The sequence below is a fragment of the Musa acuminata genome, chromosome BXJ1-1 (assembly GCF_036884655.1).
Source record: "Musa acuminata AAA Group cultivar baxijiao chromosome BXJ1-1, Cavendish_Baxijiao_AAA, whole genome shotgun sequence".
NCBI lineage: Eukaryota > Viridiplantae > Streptophyta > Magnoliopsida > Zingiberales > Musaceae > Musa > Musa acuminata.
The window spans coordinates 7,413,204-7,439,005 of NC_088327.1; the positions used below are offsets into that span (position 1 = coordinate 7,413,204).

The 25,802-nt window shown below is 32.8% G+C and overlaps 5 protein-coding genes across 5 annotated transcripts; all 5 read right to left on the minus strand.

Annotated features, from left to right (window-relative positions):
• Positions 1–6,753: 6,753 nt before the first annotated feature.
• LOC135594367 (polygalacturonase-like) lies at positions 6,754–7,978 on the minus strand. The gene is made up of 4 exons (XM_065084921.1): positions 7,856–7,978; positions 7,687–7,772; positions 7,067–7,571; positions 6,754–6,987 (listed from the first exon to the last, which is right to left on the minus strand). Exons 1-4 carry the CDS (start codon positions 7,976–7,978, stop codon positions 6,754–6,756), a joined length of 948 nt encoding a protein of 315 aa, XP_064940993.1.
• Positions 7,979–10,752: 2,774 nt separating this feature from the next.
• On the minus strand, positions 10,753–11,977 carry LOC135594900 (polygalacturonase-like). The gene is made up of 4 exons (XM_065085636.1): positions 11,855–11,977; positions 11,686–11,771; positions 11,066–11,570; positions 10,753–10,986 (listed from the first exon to the last, which is right to left on the minus strand). The coding sequence occupies exons 1-4, from the start codon at positions 11,975–11,977 to the stop codon at positions 10,753–10,755; spliced, it is 948 nt and encodes a 315-aa protein (XP_064941708.1).
• A 2,773-nt stretch (positions 11,978–14,750) lies between these two features.
• On the minus strand, positions 14,751–15,975 carry LOC135595381 (polygalacturonase-like). Its single transcript, XM_065086541.1, has 4 exons — positions 15,853–15,975; positions 15,684–15,769; positions 15,064–15,568; positions 14,751–14,984 (listed from the first exon to the last, which is right to left on the minus strand). The coding sequence occupies exons 1-4, from the start codon at positions 15,973–15,975 to the stop codon at positions 14,751–14,753; spliced, it is 948 nt and encodes a 315-aa protein (XP_064942613.1).
• A 2,773-nt stretch (positions 15,976–18,748) lies between these two features.
• Positions 18,749–19,973, minus strand: LOC135595762 (polygalacturonase-like). The gene is made up of 4 exons (XM_065087401.1): positions 19,851–19,973; positions 19,682–19,767; positions 19,062–19,566; positions 18,749–18,982 (listed from the first exon to the last, which is right to left on the minus strand). The coding sequence occupies exons 1-4, from the start codon at positions 19,971–19,973 to the stop codon at positions 18,749–18,751; spliced, it is 948 nt and encodes a 315-aa protein (XP_064943473.1).
• A 2,773-nt stretch (positions 19,974–22,746) lies between these two features.
• On the minus strand, positions 22,747–23,971 carry LOC135596145 (polygalacturonase-like). The gene is made up of 4 exons (XM_065088260.1): positions 23,849–23,971; positions 23,680–23,765; positions 23,060–23,564; positions 22,747–22,980 (listed from the first exon to the last, which is right to left on the minus strand). Exons 1-4 carry the CDS (start codon positions 23,969–23,971, stop codon positions 22,747–22,749), a joined length of 948 nt encoding a protein of 315 aa, XP_064944332.1.
• Positions 23,972–25,802: the final 1,831 nt, after the last annotated feature.

The window sequence follows — 25,802 nt, forward strand, 5'->3', positions numbered from 1 at the left end:
AACCTTTTTATCTTTTCATAAAGGAAATGAGAATGACATTTGCAGTGTTTGTACAATTGATATGGCCATTTTAAATTATCAAAAATTCTAATATAGGTGTCTTGAATGTATGTTCCTTAATAACAGTATTTTTGTATAGGTGATGCCTATCGTGTTTTTATGTATGAAGCAAAAGCACTATAACTTTATTTTTGCATGTTCGCCTCACAAAAATGGATAATTTAGTTTGATTGTATTTTGTGTCTTTGTTTCTCAGCTATAATGTTTTAGTATAGGATTATAGTGTTTTTGTATATGTATCATGATAAACTTATTGAAAAATACTTGGATTGATTCATCTTATAGATATGTTAAAATCTTATGGGCCAATAATTACAGAGGGCAAATGTTATTTTAGTTTGTCCTTTCAGAGTCGTTTTGGGATATATGGAAGGTAGGTAAGAGCATTTGCAAAAGTCCCTCATTTTCGATTATTTTCGAGAATTATTTATTTATTTATTTATTTATCATCATCAATTTTTTTTCTTTTTTTCTTTTTTTTTTTCCCTTTCTTTCTCCTCATTACTCTTCAACTTTTTCAATGTCCATACTAAAGTGTGTGCACCCTTAAAATTGATAGGAAATATGGCAGAAAATGTTATATATTATTAAATGAAAAATAGAGAACATAATCGCAAATCATCGTCGTTCATCCTTAAATTGGCGTGGACGACAAAAATATTGCCTGGATAAATTACAATAAAGAAACCGAGTTACCTAATAATATGAGTTTGAAGCTGGGGATCGATATTTCGTCGTATTCCAATTGATGACGCGGACCCACCCACTCTCTACGAGAGACCGCGATGGGCCCCAGCTGTCGATGGTCCTCACACCCTCGTCGGAGGCCTTAATCAGTGCGGGTAAACCTGCCGGGGTGGTCCGCTTGCGTCCCTCTTGTTAAGAAGGTCAAAGTCTCAAGAAAGTCCCACCAAATTTTCACATTTAACGACATTGCCATTCTCCTCCTTTAGATTTGCCTTTGTGAAGAGACAGTTGAATGGGATCAACCTTACTCTGCCCGCACAAGTCCACTACTTCTCTGCTGCTATTTTTTAGGGCAGGCAGGAACCCTTGAGGACTCCATCCACTATGATCTTATGATGAATTGATTTGGGGAGGACAACACTTGAGAAGAGTCTTGAAGTGACCTAGTCGCTTTGAAGATAGCAGGCGCCAGCCCTGGGCGATGTGGATCCATCCTGCATGGGTTACGACACTACGACGGTCACCTACCAGCCTTACTTCACGGAACACAACAACCAATTCATGCCTCCAACAAAAACTCTCTAACATGGCCACGCATCCTCTTGCATGAGCTAGTGACATCCATCCCCATGGGCCTTGTTATCAGCGAGTGAGATGGGTCTCCAATGGCGAGATCCCCCAACTTTCTCCCATGCACGTCCGCTCCCCTCTGTGTGTCCCCATTCCGAGGTCTCCAACACTACATAGAATCCTCCTCTCTTCCACACAAACACCTGCTCAACTCTTATATTCGGAAAACAAAAAAACCATGGACGTTTCTTGCTGATATCTTCGTACAAGATCAGTAGACCTTTTGTTGAATTTGATAGGAATAAGGGAAGAGTAAAGCTTCGATCTTTTATATTTCTCTTAAAAAACTCTTTATTATTTTAGAAACTTTATCTGTTTCATAACCTAATATTTCTCTTAATTTTTTTTTATAATTTTAAAAACTCTATCTTCATGACGCAATATATGGAGTTTATATAGTCCCCAAAGATACATTACATTAATTGTATTCAAAATGAATCTTTTTTTTTTCAAGAAACTCTTTCAAGAACTAATAATCAATTTGACTTTTCCTTCCATAAATATTTAATCTATTTTTTCTTCTTGATGTAACGAATCTTCCTCTTGATACAATGAACCTTTCTTTTGATAAAATTAATCTCTTTATGACATTTGAACAGGTTTAATTCTAACATTCTCCCCCCTTCAACTTATTCCATCTAACATATCAAGTTTCTTTTGAAGTTGTTTAAATATTTTAAATTTGAGAGGTTTTGTAAGTATATCGGCCACTTGTTCACTTGTTTTGATATGTTATAACTCCACTTCTTTATTTTTTATATGATCTCTTATGAAATGAAATCTTGTGTCGATATGCTTCAATCTTTCATGGTAGACTAGATTCTTGGCTAAGGCAATAGCTGATTTGTTATCAACATAAATCTTGGTTGACTTATCCTGTGGTATATGAAGTTCTTGAAATAATCTTCTTAACCAGATTGCATGACAAACACTAGAAGAAACTGCTATATATTATGCTTCACAACTTGATAGAGCAACGATTTGGTGCTTTTTTGAAGACCAAGTGAATATAGCTTTACTAAAATAAAATATAAATCCAATTATATTTTTTCGATCATCGTAGCTTCCGGCCCAATCACTATCATTATATCCAATAAGCTCCAACCTATTAGATGATGAATAGAACATTTCATACTCAATTGTTCCTTTAATATATCTCAAAATCCTTTTAGTGACATTTAAATTATATATCTTAGGAACTTCCATATATTTATTATTAAACCAACTCCAAATAGTATATCAGGTCGAGTGCATGTTAAATACCTTAAACATCCAACTAGACTTTTATAACAAGTTGGATTAATGTATTTACCTTTACATTCCTTGGTCAACTTGGTGACATATTCAACAAGTGTATCTGTAGGATGATAATCTTCCATAGAAATTTTTTTTAGAATATCTACATAATTTTCTTATAAGATAAAAATTTCTCCATTATCTTGTATAACTTCAATACCAAGGAAATAAGTCATTAAGCCTAAGTCGATCATCTCAAAATCTTTTTTTATAGAGTATTTAAAGTCTTTAATCATGGAACTACTATTGTTTATAAATATTAAATCATATACATACAGGCATACAAACAAAATATCTCCATTAGAGTTAGATTTTGTATACAGAGCAGAGCATGTTTATGTGGACATTTAGAAAAAAAATATTTGAATAAAATAAGCATCTATTCGAGAATTCCATGCTCGTGGGACTTATTTAAGCCCATAAAGAGCTCTCTTTAACTTGTATACTTTATCTTCTTATTCATGAATAATAAAACCAGGGGGTTGTTGAATATATACCTCTTTTTCATGAACTCCATTAAGAAATGCTAAATATCTATTTATAAAATTTTTCATTTCATTTGAGCTACTAGAGAGATAAGTAATTTTACTATCTCTAATTGAGCAATTAGTGTAAATACTTCTTCATAGTTAATTCCATATCGTTGTTTGTATCCCTTTGCAACCAATCAGGCATTGTATTTCTCCATCTCTCCTTTTGCATTTCTTTTTGCTTTGAAGATCCACTTAACACTATAGCTTGGTGATCTACTGGAAGTATAGTAAGCTCCCATGTATTATTTTTGTTAGTGACATGAATCTCTTCATTCATAGCCTATCGTCATTTTTCTTCTCTACAAGCTTCTTCAAAGGTTAATTGATCAAATCCCGTAAAAAATATATAATAAAGAAAGTTCATCATTATTAGTATCAATCTTTGAGTCACATCATATAGCTCCTGAATTGATATTGTTCTTCTTATAATTGGACTTCTTGAATCATGTGACCTAGTTGATTTGGGTGATGATTCCGGTAAAGCTATTTCAATACTTGTTTGTATTATATTATCATCTTTTAAGGCTATAGCTTTCTTATGTTACTTATCATTTTTTCAGTTCCAAATCTGTTGTTCATCAAACTCAACATCTCTTGACATCACAACCTTATTTGTGATAGGATTATAGAGTTTGTAACAATTGGAATTATCTGGATAACCTAGCAAAATGCATTTCTGACTTTTATTCTCTAATTTTGTTCTATTTTCTTTTGGTATATTGGTAAATGTGATACTTTCAAAATTTCTCAAATGATCAATTCTTAGTTTTTGTAAGCTCCATGCTTCTTCTAGTGTAACATTACCAATTCGCTTTGTTGGAAACCTGTTAAGCAAATAAACTACACAAGCAATATCTCTCCAAAAATTTTTAGGAAATTTTCTTTCCTTTAACATGCATCAGACTATATTAAGGATAGTTCTATTTTTTTTTTAGACACCATTTTATTGAGGTGTGTATGGCATAGTAAATTGATGTAGAATTTCATTATTTCTAAAAAAACTTTCAAATTCATTTGATATATATATCTACCACCCTTATCTATTCTTAAACATTTAATCTTACAACAACTTTGTCTTTCAACAAAATCCTTAAAAATTTTTAGTTTTCTTAAAAAAAATTTCTTTTCTTTTAACATGTAAACCTAAGTTTTGCCACTATGATAATAAAGGTAAGAAAATATTTGTTTACTCCAAGTGATACTAGATTGATAGGGCTACAAATATCTGAGTGCACTAGATCGATTTATAACCATTTGTTCATGAACTTGAAAAGAACTCATAAGTTCTTCTAAAGATATTTTTTCTAAATCTTTAGATTATTCAATCGCAATAGCAATAAAATCAAATTTTAGATCTAGAGATCTCAATATTTTTTCAATTACTCTTTGATCACTTATTTGTTCACCATTTCATCTCATATGATGAACAATAGAAATGATTTTTGAGAAGTAATAAAAAATAATTTCAAAAGTACCTTGTTGTAATTTTTCAAATTCAGCTCGTAAAACTTGTAGATAAAGTTTCTTTACCTTATCAATACCACTAAATGCTTTTTAAAGAATTTCCCAAGCCTCCTTTGAAGTATTTACTGGAGCAATGATCTCGAACATTGTATCATCAAGTCCTTGGTAGATTATAAACAAAGCGTTTTTCTCTTTCTTCCTTCTATCTTTGAGTTGCTTTCTTGCTTCTGTATTTATTGCTCATTCTTTTGTTGGACTTGGTTCAATATATTCATCTTCTACAAACTCTCATACATCTTGGGAGCCTAGAAGAACCTTCATTTAGATGCATCATGTATCATAATTTTTTTTTTGTCAATCTTAGAATTTAAATTTGGATGATACTTAGGGAAGAGGCTATAGCTTAACCTATGCTCTGATACCAAATGTTGAATTTTATAGGAAGAAGAGATAGAGATATCAAATAGAAGAAGAGTAAGATAAGCTTCAATCTTCTATATTTCTCTCAAAAAAACTCTTTACAATTTCAGAAACTTTATCGGTTTCATGATCCAACATAGGAGGTTTATATAATTCCTAAAGATACATCACATTAATTGTATTCAAAATGAATCATTATTTTTTAAGAAACTCTTTCAAGAACCAAAAACCAATTTGATTTGTTTTTTCATAAATATTTAATTTATTTTTTTTAATGTAATAAATCTTCCTCTTGATACAATGTAACTTTCTTGATGAAATTAATCTCTTTATGACACTTGAACATATTTAATTCTAACACCTTTAATAGTATTTTTGGTACTACATGGTTGTTCTTGTAACTAGTTGGTAATTAACACCATTAATTTGGGTCGATTCTGGCATTCAGGTTCAGTCAGCGACAATTGCATTGTCATAGAAATGCCTCGACGATCATGCTGTGGACGTCGACGAAGAGCCAAAGAAAGAGGAAGCGATCCATGTCACAAATGATGAGATAACGGTTCAAGAATTCGTAGCCAAAGTGGAGATAACACCCAGGCTAGTACTGTCGACTAACGAGACAATTGTCGAAGAAGAAATGGTTAAAGACAGTTGAGCTGCCTGAATAAGCAAAAGCTCCTGATGTGGCGATGCCTATAGAGGGGACTACCGAATCCACTGTCTCAGACGAGACACCAACTAAAAAACCAGAGAAGGCCTTTGACGAGGGAAAAGAGGACTCGGAGGGAAAGCCTGCAGACGAGAAAGCAAGCAACGAGGTCCCGAGCAAGAAGAGTGAGGACTGAGTGGGGGAGCGTGTTTGTTGCAAGTAGATTCTTCGTTAACTACTAGTTTGGCTATTGGCTACCATGCTGTTGTCATTTAGATCACCGTCGTTTGTGTTCTGCTTGAAATATTATACGGCTACAAATTGCACACATATAGCTTCATGGAAATCATATATACTTATTTTTTATTATAAATATTCGAAAAAAATATAATTCTCATTCGAAAAAAATGATAAGTTGTATCTATGTCGATATTCATGCTCGATCATTGGAATTTTAAATTTAATTTAAAATATTTTATATATTATCATGTGTTACTAAATGCGCATAAAGGTTTATGTTTATAGTATAAGTTGACAAGATTATTTTTATCAAAATTTATGTGATTGAAGTTTTGTTTCTATTTGTTAAAGTTTTTTTTATTTTTTATTAATTGTGATATTTTAGATTTTTTAAATAAATTTTAAATTATTTACATGTTTTAAAGTATTTTCATAATTAAACATGAAGTCTGACTTGTTGACACAACGTTTCAACTAGTGACCTAGGGCTTAATCGAATAACAACTCGGTAATATTAATGACTATACTTTGTAATTACAATGTCACTAAAATTTAATGTATATTTTTCAGAAAAATATACAACTAACATGAGATATCCATGTTATAAACATGGGATGTCATTTTGCATGTGGACAATTTCTTTATTTCTTTTTTTGTTTCTGATACAAGGCATATACTCAATGTAACAAAGAGAAAGCAGAAAAAAGTAGGGATAGGAACTCTTGTGTGGAACAGTTCATCACTTTTGCCTCACAACCCCATAATGCGAAATCAGATGCACGGGTCAGGTTTCACATTGCCATTGGAGCTACCAAAGACATGAACACAAATAGAAGCATTTTTGGGTTGCTTTTCGTTGCCGTTGTACTTCAAGCTGATGTCACTGAGCTCCACGCCCTCACATGGAGCAACCTCGCTGCACACTAGATTATAAGCTACTGGCGAGAGAAAGGTCCCCACGATATTTCTGTACTTGATATTCTTGATCTTAACTAGAGAAGGATCCTACATGGAGAGAGGAAGGATGCTCAAATTTCAAGACTATGATGATATATTTAGCTGTAGTAGAAGCAATGAGGCATACCTTTTTGGGACAGTTAGCAGATGGGCAATAATTCTGATTTATGATGATGGGGTTATAGACATTATTCATGATGATGTGTTCAAAGACGAAATCAGTGGCCTTCAACCTAGATGGAGAAGATTGAAATGTCTTGATCCTCAATCCATTTGTTGTACCGGTAAGATTGCAGTTACTCACGTTCAGCCCGATTACATCTTTCTCACCAGCATTTTTGCCGAGACTACCGACGCTGATGCCATGGCCTGGGCCGCATAACACCTTAAAGATGGTCAAATTGGTGCAGCCCGGGCCGATGGAGATGCAGTCATCACCGGTGCCGATGACCGAATTGGCAACCTGGATATTGGTCGAGTCGGCGATGTGAATGCCATCGGTGTTGGGGCTATCTTGAGGAGCACTGATCTTGATGGAATCAAAGATAATGTTTCTTGATTCAAAGACATGAATGTGGAAGAACTTGCTGTCGATAGAAGAAATGCTTTTGATGGTTGCGTTCGTGACGAAACTGAACACCAAGTTCTATACGGTAGCATTGTAACGATTGTCAGTGCAATTCAAAGTAAGAACGAAGTAGTGTTAATATCTGCATGGTTAGAGCAAGGAAGACATGGCTACCATACCATGGGTAAGGGTTTGCAATCATTTGTCTTTTTGCATTGGTTGTAAGGCCATGCAGAAGCTCCTTGTCCGTTGAATCTTCCACCACCTGAGATAACCAATCCATTAATGTACTGGAAATGGAGCCAATATTGATTGTAAGCTTCGAGATGGGTGGATGCCAGTAGCTGCCCTTTCACTTGCATCACCATTATGCCTTTGCATGGCCCTTTGAAGATTGTTGGACCGAGCAGGTATGCTCCCTCTGGGATCACTATCGTTGCCTTCCCTTGTGCCGCGCATGCCGCACTCCATGCCGTTTCAAAAGCCTACCATGTCCATAATTGTTACAACCGTAAGTACGGAGATGTCATGATGAAAATACAAGAAGTTTCTTATGTTTCTCCTCTGTCCCGCTAAAACTTTATGTAATTCAAGTTCATGAAGATTTTTAAATTCATAGGAACTACGACAAAAACTATTGGTTGTAGTGAAAACCTATACTAAACATGAAAAGCTACCTTTGTGTTATCGGTTTTGCCATCTCCTGCTGCTCCATAATCCTTCACATTGTAAACACCGTCAGCCATGGCTACCCTCGCACCACTTAAGATGAAGAATAGCAAGCCAATCACAATAATACTTAATTCTAATCCCATTATCAAAAGTCTTCTCCTCGATCGATGTGTTCTCTGAATCAGCGCTTGTGTGTGCATGTCAATAGTTTGAATTAAGAAATCATTTATAGTGAGGGCATGCAAGAGGATTCTTCCCATGTAATCAACAAGTACATATGGTTTAAGCAATTTTTGACAACCAAGGTAACAATCACTTGCTATTTATATATGTTTGTGGTTGAGAAGGATACGTATGATTACTGGTTTGCCATTTCGGAATTCTATTCGTGGCCTATATTCATTTGGAAACAACCTCTTCCATTGGAAGGTGTTAACTCCACGATTTGTGAACTTTGCGAGCGATGTTGGGGTGCTGAATAACCGAAGACTTTAATTTTTATGCTATATGCAAATTGAAAATGAACTATGTATGATGTCAGTGTGTTCGAAATATTTATGTATATGAAATGATGAATTAAGAGAAGAGCACCACAATCTACTTATTAAGTTTTTGGTTTGTGTTTCGAATTTTTGTATGATATACATTTAGAGATCAGATGATTAAATTTAATTTGAATACATTTAAAGTATAAAAAAAGAGAATTTAGCTAATGAGGTTATGGGTTTGATTGAATTTAGATAAATAGCAACAACCGGTAGACATGGATGAAATGTCCGTTAGGTTAAAATTTAAACCATTAGGGACAAATGGAATAGTGGATTGAATCGATGTCTAATTTGATATGTTTTATACGTTATCTTAGAAGCTCACATTCCAGAGAACATAAAGTTGGAACGATTGTTTATTATCATATTAAATCTAACAAAATCATATAACAATTAAAACTAATAATATAGATTTTTTATTATATTTGAACGAATGCAATGTTAAAATAAAGACTAAAACCGAATAACACTAGAAAATTAAAATATTTTCATTCGCTAAATGTGAATAATTATTTATTTATGGTTACAAAATTATATATAATTTTATATTTTTTAAATGATAAAATATTTTATAAACTAACAAATAATTGTGTATACTATATACAACTACAAATTGCACGCATATACATTGATTGAAAATAGATATGTTGTTACTTTTATAAATCAACCTGACGAAATCATATATACTTATTTTTTATTACAAATATTCGATAAAAAAATATAGTTCTCAAACCTTTTTTCGTAGAACTTTCTGATAGCACAAATCCATATGAAAATTTAAAATTCTAATTATAATTAAATACAAAACCAAATATCCTTCGTATATTCTATATTTGTCTCTCTTTTTATTGTTTTACTTTTCCTATGTCACCTTCAATGTAAGACCATTTTTTTAATCTATAATTAAATTAATTACATAATATCTTGTAAGATCAAATTAAATACGGAATGTCAAAATTAATTAACCAAAAATCTTATGTGCTCTATCTAATCTCCTTCTTCAAATAATTCATGTTTACTTTTGTTCTTCTTTAATCCAGTCATTCTCTTTATCAAGACAAGTTTTCTTGTCATATTTCCCATATTTTTATTCCTTTCATATAATGGTAATTCAACAATTATGTAACTATATCAACATGATAAAATATCAAAATTAATTAATCTTTAGTACAATATAGAATTCTTTTTTTGTGAAAGGACTCAGAATTTTAAAAAATATCCTAAATCAAGAGTTTTTTACATTTGAGTTGATTTCTTACATAAAAATGATTCTCTAATAGAATATATCTTCAATACTAAGTATTATTCTAAGTATTATCATATTTGTAAGGTCATCTCTTTTTTAAGGTAATTTTCTTGTTATCGTCTCTTCTTATTATTGTATCCTTCTTATTGAAGTATTATTCCAACTACCGTCATGTAGGTAAGTTATATCTATGTCGATATTTATGCTCAATCATTGGAATTTTAAATTTAATTTAAAATATTTTATATATTATCATGTGTTACTAAATGCGCATAAAGGTTTATGTTTATAGTATAAGTTGACAAGATTATTTTTATCAAAATTTATGTGATTGAAGTTTTGTTTCTATTTGTTAAAGTTTTTTTTTATTTTTTATTAATTGTGATATTTTAGATTTTTTAAATAAATTTTAAATTATTTACATGTTTTAAAGTATTTTCATAATTAAACATGAAGTCTGACTTGTTGACACAACGTTTCAACTAGTGACCTAGGGCTTAATCGAATAACAACTCGGTAATATTAATGACTATACTTTGTAATTACAATGTCACTAAAATTTAATGTATATTTTTCAGAAAAATATGAAACTAACATGAGATATCCATGTTATAAACATGGGATGTCATTTTGCATGTGGACAATTTCTTTATTTCTTTTTTTGTTTCTGATACAAGGCATATACTCAATGTAACAAAGAGAAAGCAGAAAAAAGTAGGGATAGGAACTCTTGTGTGGAACAGTTCATCACTTTTGCCTCACAACCCCATAATGCGAAATCAGATGCACGGGTCAGGTTTCACATTGCCATTGGAGCTACCATAGACATGAACACAAATAGAAGCATTTTTGGGTTGCTTTTCGTTGCCATTGTACTTCAAGCTGATGTCACTGAGCTCCACGCCCTCACATGGAGCAACCTCGCTGCACACTAGATTATAAGCTACTGGCGAGAGAAAGGTCCCCACGATATTTCTGTACTTGATATTCTTGATCTTAACTAGAGAAGGATCCTACATGGAGAGAGGAAGGATGCTCAAATTTCAAGACTATGATGATATATTTAGCTGTAGTAGAAGCAATGAGGCATACCTTTTTGGGACAGTTAGCAGATGGGCAATAATTCTGATTTATGATGATGGGGTTATAGACATTATTCATGATGATGTGTTCAAAGACGAAATCAGTGGCCTTCAACCTAGATGGAGAAGATTGAAATGTCTTGATCCTCAATCCATTTGTTGTACCGGTAAGATTGCAGTTACTCACGTTCAGCCCGATTACATCTTTCTCACCAGCATTTTTGCCGAGACTACCGACGCTGATGCCATGGCCTGGGCCGCATAACACCTTAAAGATGGTCAAATTGGTGCAGCCCGGGCCGATGGAGATGCAGTCATCACCGGTGCCGATGACCGAATTGGCAACCTGGATATTGGTCGAGTCGGCGATGTGAATGCCATCGGTGTTGGGGCTATCTTGAGGAGCACTGATCTTGATGGAATCAAAGATAATGTTTCTTGATTCAAAGACATGAATGTGGAAGAACTTGCTGTCGATAGAAGAAATGCTTTTGATGGTTGCGTTCGTGACGAAACTGAACACCAAGTTCTATACGGTAGCATTGTAACGATTGTCAGTGCAATTCAAAGTAAGAACGAAGTAGTGTTAATATCTGCATGGTTAGAGCAAGGAAGACATGGCTACCATACCATGGGTAAGGGTTTGCAATCATTTGTCTTTTTGCATTGGTTGTAAGGCCATGCAGAAGCTCCTTGTCCGTTGAATCTTCCACCACCTGAGATAACCAATCCATTAATGTACTGGAAATGGAGCCAATATTGATTGTAAGCTTCGAGATGGGTGGATGCCAGTAGCTGCCCTTTCACTTGCATCACCATTATGCCTTTGCATGGCCCTTTGAAGATTGTTGGACCGAGCAGGTATGCTCTCTCTGGGATCACTATCGTTGCCTTCCCTTGTGCCGCGCATGCCGCACTCCATGCCGTTTCAAAAGCCTACCATGTCCATAATTGTTACAACCGTAAGTACGGAGATGTCATGATGAAAATACAAGAAGTTTCTTATGTTTCTCCTCTGTCCCGCTAAAACTTTATGTAATTCAAGTTCATGAAGATTTTTAAATTCATAGGAACTACGACAAAAACTATTGGTTGTAGTGAAAACCTATACTAAACATGAAAAGCTACCTTTGTGTTATCGGTTTTGCCATCTCCTGCTGCTCCATAATCCTTCACATTGTAAACACCGTCAGCCATGGCTACCCTCGCACCACTTAAGATGAAGAATAGCAAGCCAATCACAATAATACTTAATTCTAATCCCATTATCAAAAGTCTTCTCCTCGATCGATGTGTTCTCTGAATCAGCGCTTGTGTGTGCATGTCAATAGTTTGAATTAAGAAATCATTTATAGTGAGGGCATGCAAGAGGATTCTTCCCATGTAATCAACAAGTACATATGGTTTAAGCAATTTTTGACAACCAAGGTAACAATCACTTGCTATTTATATATGTTTGTGGTTGAGAAGGATACGTATGATTACTGGTTTGCCATTTCGGAATTCTATTCGTGGCCTATATTCATTTGGAAACAACCTCTTCCATTGGAAGGTGTTAACTCCACGATTTGTGAACTTTGCGAGCGATGTTGGGGTGCTGAATAACCGAAGACTTTAATTTTTATGCTATATGCAAATTGAAAATGAACTATGTATGATGTCAGTGTGTTCGAAATATTTATGTATATGAAATGATGAATTAAGAGAAGAGCACCACAATCTACTTATTAAGTTTTTGGTTTGTGTTTCGAATTTTTGTATGATATACATTTAGAGATCAGATGATTAAATTTAATTTGAATACATTTAAAGTATAAAAAAAGAGAATTTAGCTAATGAGGTTATGGGTTTGATTGAATTTAGATAAATAGCAACAACCGGTAGACATGGATGAAATGTCCGTTAGGTTAAAATTTAAACCATTAGGGACAAATGGAATAGTGGATTGAATCGATGTCTAATTTGATATGTTTTATACGTTATCTTAGAAGCTCACATTCCAGAGAACATAAAGTTGGAACGATTGTTTATTATCATATTAAATCTAACAAAATCATATAACAATTAAAACTAATAATATAGATTTTTTATTATATTTGAACGAATGCAATGTTAAAATAAAGACTAAAACCGAATAACACTAGAAAATTAAAATATTTTCATTCGCTAAATGTGAATAATTATTTATTTATGGTTACAAAATTATATATAATTTTATATTTTTTAAATGATAAAATATTTTATAAACTAACAAATAATTGTGTATACTATATACAACTACAAATTGCACGCATATACATTGATTGAAAATAGATATGTTGTTACTTTTATAAATCAACCTGACGAAATCATATATACTTATTTTTTATTACAAATATTCGATAAAAAAATATAGTTCTCAAACCTTTTTTCGTAGAACTTTCTGATAGCACAAATCCATATGAAAATTTAAAATTCTAATTATAATTAAATACAAAACCAAATATCCTTCGTATATTCTATATTTGTCTCTCTTTTTATTGTTTTACTTTTCCTATGTCACCTTCAATGTAAGACCATTTTTTTAATCTATAATTAAATTAATTACATAATATCTTGTAAGATCAAATTAAATACGGAATGTCAAAATTAATTAACCAAAAATCTTATGTGCTCTATCTAATCTCCTTCTTCAAATAATTCATGTTTACTTTTGTTCTTCTTTAATCCAGTCATTCTCTTTATCAAGACAAGTTTTCTTGTCATATTTCCCATATTTTTATTCCTTTCATATAATGGTAATTCAACAATTATGTAACTATATCAACATGATAAAATATCAAAATTAATTAATCTTTAGTACAATATAGAATTCTTTTTTTGTGAAAGGACTCAGAATTTTAAAAAATATCCTAAATCAAGAGTTTTTTACATTTGAGTTGATTTCTTACATAAAAATGATTCTCTAATAGAATATATCTTCAATACTAAGTATTATTCTAAGTATTATCATATTTGTAAGGTCATCTCTTTTTTAAGGTAATTTTCTTGTTATCGTCTCTTCTTATTATTGTATCCTTCTTATTGAAGTATTATTCCAACTACCGTCATGTAGGTAAGTTATATCTATGTCGATATTTATGCTCAATCATTGGAATTTTAAATTTAATTTAAAATATTTTATATATTATCATGTGTTACTAAATGCGCATAAAGGTTTATGTTTATAGTATAAGTTGACAAGATTATTTTTATCAAAATTTATGTGATTGAAGTTTTGTTTCTATTTGTTAAAGTTTTTTTTATTTTTTATTAATTGTGATATTTTAGATTTTTTAAATAAATTTTAAATTATTTACATGTTTTAAAGTATTTTCATAATTAAACATGAAGTCTGACTTGTTGACACAACGTTTCAACTAGTGACCTAGGGCTTAATCGAATAACAACTCGGTAATATTAATGACTATACTTTGTAATTACAATGTCACTAAAATTTAATGTATATTTTTCAGAAAAATATGAAACTAACATGAGATATCCATGTTATAAACATGGGATGTCATTTTGCATGTGGACAATTTCTTTATTTCTTTTTTTGTTTCTGATACAAGGCATATACTCAATGTAACAAAGAGAAAGCAGAAAAAAGTAGGGATAGGAACTCTTGTGTGGAACAGTTCATCACTTTTGCCTCACAACCCCATAATGCGAAATCAGATGCACGGGTCAGGTTTCACATTGCCATTGGAGCTACCATAGACATGAACACAAATAGAAGCATTTTTGGGTTGCTTTTCGTTGCCATTGTACTTCAAGCTGATGTCACTGAGCTCCACGCCCTCACATGGAGCAACCTCGCTGCACACTAGATTATAAGCTACTGGCGAGAGAAAGGTCCCCACGATATTTCTGTACTTGATATTCTTGATCTTAACTAGAGAAGGATCCTACATGGAGAGAGGAAGGATGCTCAAATTTCAAGACTATGATGATATATTTAGCTGTAGTAGAAGCAATGAGGCATACCTTTTTGGGACAGTTAGCAGATGGGCAATAATTCTGATTTATGATGATGGGGTTATAGACATTATTCATGATGATGTGTTCAAAGACGAAATCAGTGGCCTTCAACCTAGATGGAGAAGATTGAAATGTCTTGATCCTCAATCCATTTGTTGTACCGGTAAGATTGCAGTTACTCACGTTCAGCCCGATTACATCTTTCTCACCAGCATTTTTGCCGAGACTACCGACGCTGATGCCATGGCCTGGGCCGCATAACACCTTAAAGATGGTCAAATTGGTGCAGCCCGGGCCGATGGAGATGCAGTCATCACCGGTGCCGATGACCGAATTGGCAACCTGGATATTGGTCGAGTCGGCGATGTGAATGCCATCGGTGTTGGGGCTATCTTGAGGAGCACTGATCTTGATGGAATCAAAGATAATGTTTCTTGATTCAAAGACATGAATGTGGAAGAACTTGCTGTCGATAGAAGAAATGCTTTTGATGGTTGCGTTCGTGACGAAACTGAACACCAAGTTCTATACGGTAGCATTGTAACGATTGTCAGTGCAATTCAAAGTAAGAACGAAGTAGTGTTAATATCTGCATGGTTAGAGCAAGGAAGACATGGCTACCATACCATGGGTAAGGGTTTGCAATCATTTGTCTTTTTGCATTGGTTGTAAGGCCATGCAGAAGCTCCTTGTCCGTTGAATCTTCCACCACCTGAGATAACCAATCCATTAATGTACTGGAAATGGAGCCAATATTGATTGTAAGCTTCGAGATGGGTGGATGCCAGTAGCTGCCCTTTCACTTGCATCACCATTATGCCTTTGCATGGCCCTTTGAAGATTGTTGGACCGAGCAGGTATGCTCCCTCTGGGATCACTATCGTTGCCTTCCCTTGTGCCGCGCATGCCGCACTCCATGCCGTTTCAAAAGCCTACCATGTCCATAATTGTTACAACCGTAAGTACGGAGATGTCATGATGAAAATACAAGAAGTTTCTTATGTTTCTCCTCTGTCCCGCTAAAACTTTATGTAATTCAAGTTCATGAAGATTTTTAAATTCATAGGAACTACGACAAAAACTATTGGTTGTAGTGAAAACCTATACTAAACATGAAAAGCTACCTTTGTGTTATCGGTTTTGCCATCTCCTGCTGCTCCATAATCCTTCACATTGTAAACACCGTCAGCCATGGCTACCCTCGCACCACTTAAGATGAAGAATAGCAAGCCAATCACAATAATACTTAATTCTAATCCCATTATCAAAAGTCTTCTCCTCGATCGATGTGTTCTCTGAATCAGCGCTTGTGTGTGCATGTCAATAGTTTGAATTAAGAAATCATTTATAGTGAGGGCATGCAAGAGGATTCTTCCCATGTAATCAACAAGTACATATGGTTTAAGCAATTTTTGACAACCAAGGTAACAATCACTTGCTATTTATATATGTTTGTGGTTGAGAAGGATACGTATGATTACTGGTTTGCCATTTCGGAATTCTATTCGTGGCCTATATTCATTTGGAAACAACCTCTTCCATTGGAAGGTGTTAACTCCACGATTTGTGAACTTTGCGAGCGATGTTGGGGTGCTGAATAACCGAAGACTTTAATTTTTATGCTATATGCAAATTGAAAATGAACTATGTATGATGTCAGTGTGTTCGAAATATTTATGTATATGAAATGATGAATTAAGAGAAGAGCACCACAATCTACTTATTAAGTTTTTGGTTTGTGTTTCGAATTTTTGTATGATATACATTTAGAGATCAGATGATTAAATTTAATTTGAATACATTTAAAGTATAAAAAAAGAGAATTTAGCTAATGAGGTTATGGGTTTGATTGAATTTAGATAAATAGCAACAACCGGTAGACATGGATGAAATGTCCGTTAGGTTAAAATTTAAACCATTAGGGACAAATGGAATAGTGGATTGAATCGATGTCTAATTTGATATGTTTTATACGTTATCTTAGAAGCTCACATTCCAGAGAACATAAAGTTGGAACGATTGTTTATTATCATATTAAATCTAACAAAATCATATAACAATTAAAACTAATAATATAGATTTTTTATTATATTTGAACGAATGCAATGTTAAAATAAAGACTAAAACCGAATAACACTAGAAAATTAAAATATTTTCATTCGCTAAATGTGAATAATTATTTATTTATGGTTACAAAATTATATATAATTTTATATTTTTTAAATGATAAAATATTTTATAAACTAACAAATAATTGTGTATACTATATACAACTACAAATTGCACGCATATACATTGATTGAAAATAGATATGTTGTTACTTTTATAAATCAACCTGACGAAATCATATATACTTATTTTTTATTACAAATATTCGATAAAAAAATATAGTTCTCAAACCTTTTTTCGTAGAACTTTCTGATAGCACAAATCCATATGAAAATTTAAAATTCTAATTATAATTAAATACAAAACCAAATATCCTTCGTATATTCTATATTTGTCTCTCTTTTTATTGTTTTACTTTTCCTATGTCACCTTCAATGTAAGACCATTTTTTTAATCTATAATTAAATTAATTACATAATATCATGTAAGATCAAATTAAATACGGAATGTCAAAATTAATTAACCAAAAATCTTATGTGCTCTATCTAATCTCCTTCTTCAAATAATTCATGTTTACTTTTGTTTTTCTTTAATCCAGTCATTCTCTTTATCAAGACAAGTTTTCTTGTCATATTTCCCATATTTTTATTCCTTTCATATAATGGTAATTCAACAATTATGTAACTATATCAACATGATAAAATATCAAAATTAATTAATCTTTAGTACAATATAGAATTCTTTTTTTGTGAAAGGACTCAGAATTTTAAAAAATATCCTAAATCAAGAGTTTTTTACATTTGAGTTGATTTCTTACATAAAAATGATTCTCTAATAGAATATATCTTCAATACTAAGTATTATTCTAAGTATTATCATATTTGTAAGGTCATCTCTTTTTTAAGGTAATTTTCTTGTTATCGTCTCTTCTTATTATTGTATCCTTCTTATTGAAGTATTATTCCAACTACCGTCATGTAGGTAAGTTATATCTATGTCGATATTTATGCTCAATCATTGGAATTTTAAATTTAATTTAAAATATTTTATATATTATCATGTGTTACTAAATGCGCATAAAGGTTTATGTTTATAGTATAAGTTGACAAGATTATTTTTATCAAAATTTATGTGATTGAAGTTTTGTTTCTATTTGTTAAAGTTTTTTTTATTTTTTATTAATTGTGATATTTTAGATTTTTTAAATAAATTTTAAATTATTTACATGTTTTAAAGTATTTTCATAATTAAACATGAAGTCTGACTTGTTGACACAACGTTTCAACTAGTGACCTAGGGCTTAATCGAATAACAACTCGGTAATATTAATGACTATACTTTGTAATTACAATGTCACTAAAATTTAATGTATATTTTTCAGAAAAATATGAAACTAACATGAGATATCCATGTTATAAACATGGGATGTCATTTTGCATGTGGACAATTTCTTTATTTCTTTTTTTGTTTCTGATACAAGGCATATACTCAATGTAACAAAGAGAAAGCAGAAAAAAGTAGGGATAGGAACTCTTGTGTGGAACAGTTCATCACTTTTGCCTCACAACCCCATAATGCGAAATCAGATGCACGGGTCAGGTTTCACATTGCCATTGGAGCTACCATAGACATGAACACAAATAGAAGCATTTTTGGGTTGCTTTTCGTTGCCATTGTACTTCAAGCTGATGTCACTGAGCTCCACGCCCTCACATGGAGCAACCTCGCTGCACACTAGATTATAAGCTACTGGCGAGAGAAAGGTCCCCACGATATTTCTGTACTTGATATTCTTGATCTTAACTAGAGAAGGATCCTACATGGAGAGAGGAAGGATGCTCAAATTTCAAGACTATGATGATATATTTAGCTGTAGTAGAAGCAATGAGGCATACCTTTTTGGGACAGTTAGCAGATGGGCAATAATTCTGATTTATGATGATGGGGTTATAGACATTATTCATGATGATGTGTTCAAAGACGAAATCAGTGGCCTTCAACCTAGATGGAGAAGATTGAAATGTCTTGATCCTCAATCCATTTGTTGTACCGGTAAGATTGCAGTTACTCACGTTCAGCCCGATTACATCTTTCTCACCAGCATTTTTGCCGAGACTACCGACGCTGATGCCATGGCCTGGGCCGCATAACACCTTAAAGATGGTCAAATTGGTGCAGCCCGGGCCGATGGAGATGCAGTCATCACCGGTGCCGATGACCGAATTGGCAACCTGGATATTGGTCGAGTCGGCGATGTGAATGCCATCGGTGTTGGGGCTATCTTGAGGAGCACTGATCTTGATGGAATCAAAGATAATGTTTCTTGATTCAAAGACATGAATGTGGAAGAACTTGCTGTCGATAGAAGAAATGCTTTTGATGGTTGCGTTCGTGACGAAACTGAACACCAAGTTCTATACGGTAGCATTGTAACGATTGTCAGTGCAATTCAAAGTAAGAACGAAGTAGTGTTAATATCTGCATGGTTAGAGCAAGGAAGACATGGCTACCATACCATGGGTAAGGGTTTGCAATCATTTGTCTTTTTGCATTGGTTGTAAGGCCATGCAGAAGCTCCTTGTCCGTTGAATCTTCCACCACCTGAGATAACCAATCCATTAATGTACTGGAAATGGAGCCAATATTGATTGTAAGCTTCGAGATGGGTGGATGCCAGTAGCTGCCCTTTCACTTGCATCACCATTATGCCTTTGCATGGCCCTTTGAAGATTGTTGGACCGAGCAGGTATGCTCCCTCTGGGATCACTATCGTTGCCTTCCCTTGTGCCGCGCATGCCGCACTCCATGCCGTTTCAAAAGCCTACCATGTCCATAATTGTTACAACCGTAAGTACGGAGATGTCATGATGAAAATACAAGAAGTTTCTTATGTTTCTCCTCTGTCCCGCTAAAACTTTATGTAATTCAAGTTCATGAAGATTTTTAAATTCATAGGAACTACGACAAAAACTATTGGTTGTAGTGAAAACCTATACTAAACATGAAAAGCTACCTTTGTGTTATCGGTTTTGCCATCTCCTGCTGCTCCATAATCCTTCACATTGTAAACACCGTCAGCCATGGCTACCCTCGCACCACTTAAGATGAAGAATAGCAAGCCAATCACAATAATACTTAATTCTAATCCCATTATCAAAAGTCTTCTCCTCGATCGATGTGTTCTCTGAATCAGCGCTTGTGTGTGCATGTCAATAGTTTGAATTAAGAAATCATTTATAGTGAGGGCATGCAAGAGGATTCTTCCCATGTAATCAACAAGTACATATGGTTTAAGCAATTTTTGACAACCAAGGTAACAATCACTTGCTATTTATATATGTTTGTGGTTGAGAAGGATACGTATGATTACTGGTTTGCCATTTCGGAATTCTATTCGTGGCCTATATTCATTTGGAAACAACCTCTTCCATTGGAAGGTGTTAACTCCACGATTTGTGAACTTTGCGAGCGATGTTGGGGTGCTGAATAACCGAAGACTTTAATTTTTATGCTATATGCAAATTGAAAATGAACTATGTATGATGTCAGTGTGTTCGAAATATTTATGTATATGAAATGATGAATTAAGAGAAGAGCACCACAATCTACTTATTAAGTTTTTGGTTTGTGTTTCGAATTTTTGTATGATATACATTTAGAGATCAGATGATTAAATTTAATTTGAATACATTTAAAGTATAAAAAAAGAGAATTTAGCTAATGAGGTTATGGGTTTGATTGAATTTAGATAAATAGCAACAACCGGTAGACATGGATGAAATGTCCGTTAGGTTAAAATTTAAACCATTAGGGACAAATGGAATAGTGGATTGAATCGATGTCTAATTTGATATGTTTTATACGTTATCTTAGAAGCTCACATTCCAGAGAACATAAAGTTGGAACGATTGTTTATTATCATATTAAATCTAACAAAATCATATAACAATTAAAACTAATAATATAGATTTTTTATTATATTTGAACGAATGCAATGTTAAAATAAAGACTAAAACCGAATAACACTAGAAAATTAAAATATTTTCATTCGCTAAATGTGAATAATTATTTATTTATGGTTACAAAATTATATATAATTTTATATTTTTTAAATGATAAAATATTTTATAAACTAACAAATAATTGTGTATACTATATACAACTACAAATTGCACGCATATACATTGATTGAAAATAGATATGTTGTTACTTTTATAAATCAACCTGACGAAATCATATATACTTATTTTTTATTACAAATATTCGATAAAAAAATATAGTTCTCAAACCTTTTTTCGTAGAACTTTCTGATAGCACAAATCCATATGAAAATTTAAAATTCTAATTATAATTAAATACAAAACCAAATATCCTTCGTATATTCTATATTTGTCTCTCTTTTTATTGTTTTACTTTTCCTATGTCACCTTCAATGTAAGACCATTTTTTTAATCTATAATTAAATTAATTACATAATATCTTGTAAGATCAAATTAAATACGGAATGTCAAAATTAATTAACCAAAAATCTTATGTGCTCTATCTAATCTCCTTCTTCAAATAATTCATGTTTACTTTTGTTCTTCTTTAATCCAGTCATTCTCTTTATCAAGACAAGTTTTCTTGTCATATTTCCCATATTTTTATTCCTTTCATATAATGGTAATTCAACAATTATGTAACTATATCAACATGATAAAATATCAAAATTAATTAATCTTTAGTACAATATAGAATTCTTTTTTTGTGAAAGGACTCAGAATTTTAAAAAATATCCTAAATCAAGAGTTTTTTACATTTGAGTTGATTTCTTACATAAAAATGATTCTCTAATAGAATATATCTTCAATACTAAGTATTATTCTAAGTATTATCATATTTGTAAGGTCATCTCTTTTTTAAGGTAATTTTCTTGTTATCGTCTCTTCTTATTATTGTATCCTTCTTATTGAAGTATTATTCCAACTACCGTCATGTAGGTAAGTTATATCTATGTCGATATTTATGCTCAATCATTGGAATTTTAAATTTAATTTAAAATATTTTATATATTATCATGTGTTACTAAATGCGCATAAAGGTTTATGTTTATAGTATAAGTTGACAAGATTATTTTTATCAAAATTTATGTGATTGAAGTTTTGTTTCTATTTGTTAAAGTTTTTTTTATTTTTTATTAATTGTGATATTTTAGATTTTTTAAATAAATTTTAAATTATTTACATGTTTTAAAGTATTTTCATAATTAAACATGAAGTCTGACTTGTTGACACAACGTTTCAACTAGTGACCTAGGGCTTAATCGAATAACAACTCGGTAATATTAATGACTATACTTTGTAATTACAATGTCACTAAAATTTAATGTATATTTTTCAGAAAAATATGAAACTAACATGAGATATCCATGTTATAAACATGGGATGTCATTTTGCATGTGGACAATTTCTTTATTTCTTTTTTTGTTTCTGATACAAGGCATATACTCAATGTAACAAAGAGAAAGCAGAAAAAAGTAGGGATAGGAACTCTTGTGTGGAACAGTTCATCACTTTTGCCTCACAACCCCATAATGCGAAATCAGATGCACGGGTCAGGTTTCACATTGCCATTGGAGCTACCATAGACATGAACACAAATAGAAGCATTTTTGGGTTGCTTTTCGTTGCCATTGTACTTCAAGCTGATGTCACTGAGCTCCACGCCCTCACATGGAGCAACCTCGCTGCACACTAGATTATAAGCTACTGGCGAGAGAAAGGTCCCCACGATATTTCTGTACTTGATATTCTTGATCTTAACTAGAGAAGGATCCTACATGGAGAGAGGAAGGATGCTCAAATTTCAAGACTATGATGATATATTTAGCTGTAGTAGAAGCAATGAGGCATACCTTTTTGGGACAGTTAGCAGATGGGCAATAATTCTGATTTATGATGATGGGGTTATAGACATTATTCATGATGATGTGTTCAAAGACGAAATCAGTGGCCTTCAACCTAGATGGAGAAGATTGAAATGTCTTGATCCTCAATCCATTTGTTGTACCGGTAAGATTGCAGTTACTCACGTTCAGCCCGATTACATCTTTCTCACCAGCATTTTTGCCGAGACTACCGACGCTGATGCCATGGCCTGGGCCGCATAACACCTTAAAGATGGTCAAATTGGTGCAGCCCGGGCCGATGGAGATGCAGTCATCACCGGTGCCGATGACCGAATTGGCAACCTGGATATTGGTCGAGTCGGCGATGTGAATGCCATCGGTGTTGGGGCTATCTTGAGGAGCACTGATCTTGATGGAATCAAAGATAATGTTTCTTGATTCAAAGACATGAATGTGGAAGAACTTGCTGTCGATAGAAGAAATGCTTTTGATGGTTGCGTTCGTGACGAAACTGAACACCAAGTTCTATACGGTAGCATTGTAACGATTGTCAGTGCAATTCAAAGTAAGAACGAAGTAGTGTTAATATCTGCATGGTTAGAGCAAGGAAGACATGGCTACCATACCATGGGTAAGGGTTTGCAATCATTTGTCTTTTTGCATTGGTTGTAAGGCCATGCAGAAGCTCCTTGTCCGTTGAATCTTCCACCACCTGAGATAACCAATCCATTAATGTACTGGAAATGGAGCCAATATTGATTGTAAGCTTCGAGATGGGTGGATGCCAGTAGCTGCCCTTTCACTTGCATCACCATTATGCCTTTGCATGGCCCTTTGAAGATTGTTGGACCGAGCAGGTATGCTCCCTCTGGGATCACTATCGTTGCCTTCCCTTGTGCCGCGCATGCCGCACTCCATGCCGTTTCAAAAGCCTACCATGTCCATAATTGTTACAACCGTAAGTACGGAGATGTCATGATGAAAATACAAGAAGTTTCTTATGTTTCTCCTCTGTCCCGCTAAAACTTTATGTAATTCAAGTTCATGAAGATTTTTAAATTCATAGGAACTACGACAAAAACTATTGGTTGTAGTGAAAACCTATACTAAACATGAAAAGCTACCTTTGTGTTATCGGTTTTGCCATCTCCTGCTGCTCCATAATCCTTCACATTGTAAACACCGTCAGCCATGGCTACCCTCGCACCACTTAAGATGAAGAATAGCAAGCCAATCACAATAATACTTAATTCTAATCCCATTATCAAAAGTCTTCTCCTCGATCGATGTGTTCTCTGAATCAGCGCTTGTGTGTGCATGTCAATAGTTTGAATTAAGAAATCATTTATAGTGAGGGCATGCAAGAGGATTCTTCCCATGTAATCAACAAGTACATATGGTTTAAGCAATTTTTGACAACCAAGGTAACAATCACTTGCTATTTATATATGTTTGTGGTTGAGAAGGATACGTATGATTACTGGTTTGCCATTTCGGAATTCTATTCGTGGCCTATATTCATTTGGAAACAACCTCTTCCATTGGAAGGTGTTAACTCCACGATTTGTGAACTTTGCGAGCGATGTTGGGGTGCTGAATAACCGAAGACTTTAATTTTTATGCTATATGCAAATTGAAAATGAACTATGTATGATGTCAGTGTGTTCGAAATATTTATGTATATGAAATGATGAATTAAGAGAAGAGCACCACAATCTACTTATTAAGTTTTTGGTTTGTGTTTCGAATTTTTGTATGATATACATTTAGAGATCAGATGATTAAATTTAATTTGAATACATTTAAAGTATAAAAAATGAGAATTTAGCTAATGAGGTTATGGGTTTGATTGAATTTAGATAAATAGCAACAACCGGTAGACATGGATGAAATGTCCGTTAGGTTAAAATTTAAACCATTAGGGACAAATGGAATAGTGGATTGAATCGATGTCTAATTTGATATGTTTTATACGTTATCTTAGAAGCTCACATTCCAGAGAACATAAAGTTGGAACGATTGTTTATTATCATATTAAATCTAACAAAATCATATAACAATTAAAACTAATAATATAGATTTTTTATTATATTTGAACGAATGCAATGTTAAAATAAAGACTAAAACCGAATAACACTAGAAAATTAAAATATTTTCATTCGCTAAATGTGAATAATTATTTATTTATGGTTACAAAATTATATATAATTTTATATTTTTTAAATGATAAAATATTTTATAAACTAACAAATAATTGTGTATACTATATACAACTACAAATTGCACGCATATACATTGATTGAAAATAGATATGTTGTTACTTTTATAAATCAACCTGACGAAATCATATATACTTATTTTTTATTACAAATATTCGATAAAAAAATATAGTTCTCAAACCTTTTTTCGTAGAACTTTCTGATAGCACAAATCCATATGAAAATTTAAAATTCTAATTATAATTAAATACAAAACCAAATATCCTTCGTATATTCTATATTTGTCTCTCTTTTTATTGTTTTACTTTTCCTATGTCACCTTCAATGTAAGACCATTTTTTTAATCTATAATTAAATTAATTACATAATATCATGTAAGATCAAATTAAATACGGAATGTCAAAATTAATTAACCAAAAATCTTATGTGCTCTATCTAATCTCCTTCTTCAAATAATTCATGTTTACTTTTGTTTTTCTTTAATCCAGTCATTCTCTTTATCAAGACAAGTTTTCTTGTCATATTTCCCA

What these genes read in the sequence shown, in the direction of transcription:
- LOC135594367 (XM_065084921.1), bottom strand. Translation starts at nt 7,978, where the DNA reads ATGGAGTGCGGCATGCGCGGCACAAGGGAAGGCAACGATAGTGATCCC. An exon ending in ATTGCAAACCCTTACCCATG is followed by an intron (nt 7,572 to 7,686) that starts GTATGGTAGCCA and finishes CTTGGTGTTCAG; the next exon opens with TTTCGTCACGAACGCAACCA. An exon ending in CTGCTAACTGTCCCAAAAAG is followed by an intron (nt 6,988 to 7,066) that starts GTATGCCTCATT and finishes CTCTCCATGTAG; the next exon opens with GATCCTTCTCTAGTTAAGAT.
- LOC135594900 (XM_065085636.1), bottom strand. Translation starts at nt 11,977, where the DNA reads ATGGAGTGCGGCATGCGCGGCACAAGGGAAGGCAACGATAGTGATCCC. An exon ending in ATTGCAAACCCTTACCCATG is followed by an intron (nt 11,571 to 11,685) that starts GTATGGTAGCCA and finishes CTTGGTGTTCAG; the next exon opens with TTTCGTCACGAACGCAACCA. An exon ending in CTGCTAACTGTCCCAAAAAG is followed by an intron (nt 10,987 to 11,065) that starts GTATGCCTCATT and finishes CTCTCCATGTAG; the next exon opens with GATCCTTCTCTAGTTAAGAT.
- LOC135595381 (XM_065086541.1), bottom strand. Translation starts at nt 15,975, where the DNA reads ATGGAGTGCGGCATGCGCGGCACAAGGGAAGGCAACGATAGTGATCCC. An exon ending in ATTGCAAACCCTTACCCATG is followed by an intron (nt 15,569 to 15,683) that starts GTATGGTAGCCA and finishes CTTGGTGTTCAG; the next exon opens with TTTCGTCACGAACGCAACCA. An exon ending in CTGCTAACTGTCCCAAAAAG is followed by an intron (nt 14,985 to 15,063) that starts GTATGCCTCATT and finishes CTCTCCATGTAG; the next exon opens with GATCCTTCTCTAGTTAAGAT.
- LOC135595762 (XM_065087401.1), bottom strand. Translation starts at nt 19,973, where the DNA reads ATGGAGTGCGGCATGCGCGGCACAAGGGAAGGCAACGATAGTGATCCC. An exon ending in ATGGTGATGCAAGTGAAAGG is followed by an intron (nt 19,768 to 19,850) that starts GCAGCTACTGGC and finishes TGGTTATCTCAG; the next exon opens with GTGGTGGAAGATTCAACGGA. An exon ending in CTGCTAACTGTCCCAAAAAG is followed by an intron (nt 18,983 to 19,061) that starts GTATGCCTCATT and finishes CTCTCCATGTAG; the next exon opens with GATCCTTCTCTAGTTAAGAT.
- LOC135596145 (XM_065088260.1), bottom strand. Translation starts at nt 23,971, where the DNA reads ATGGAGTGCGGCATGCGCGGCACAAGGGAAGGCAACGATAGTGATCCC. An exon ending in ATGGTGATGCAAGTGAAAGG is followed by an intron (nt 23,766 to 23,848) that starts GCAGCTACTGGC and finishes TGGTTATCTCAG; the next exon opens with GTGGTGGAAGATTCAACGGA. An exon ending in ATTGCAAACCCTTACCCATG is followed by an intron (nt 23,565 to 23,679) that starts GTATGGTAGCCA and finishes CTTGGTGTTCAG; the next exon opens with TTTCGTCACGAACGCAACCA.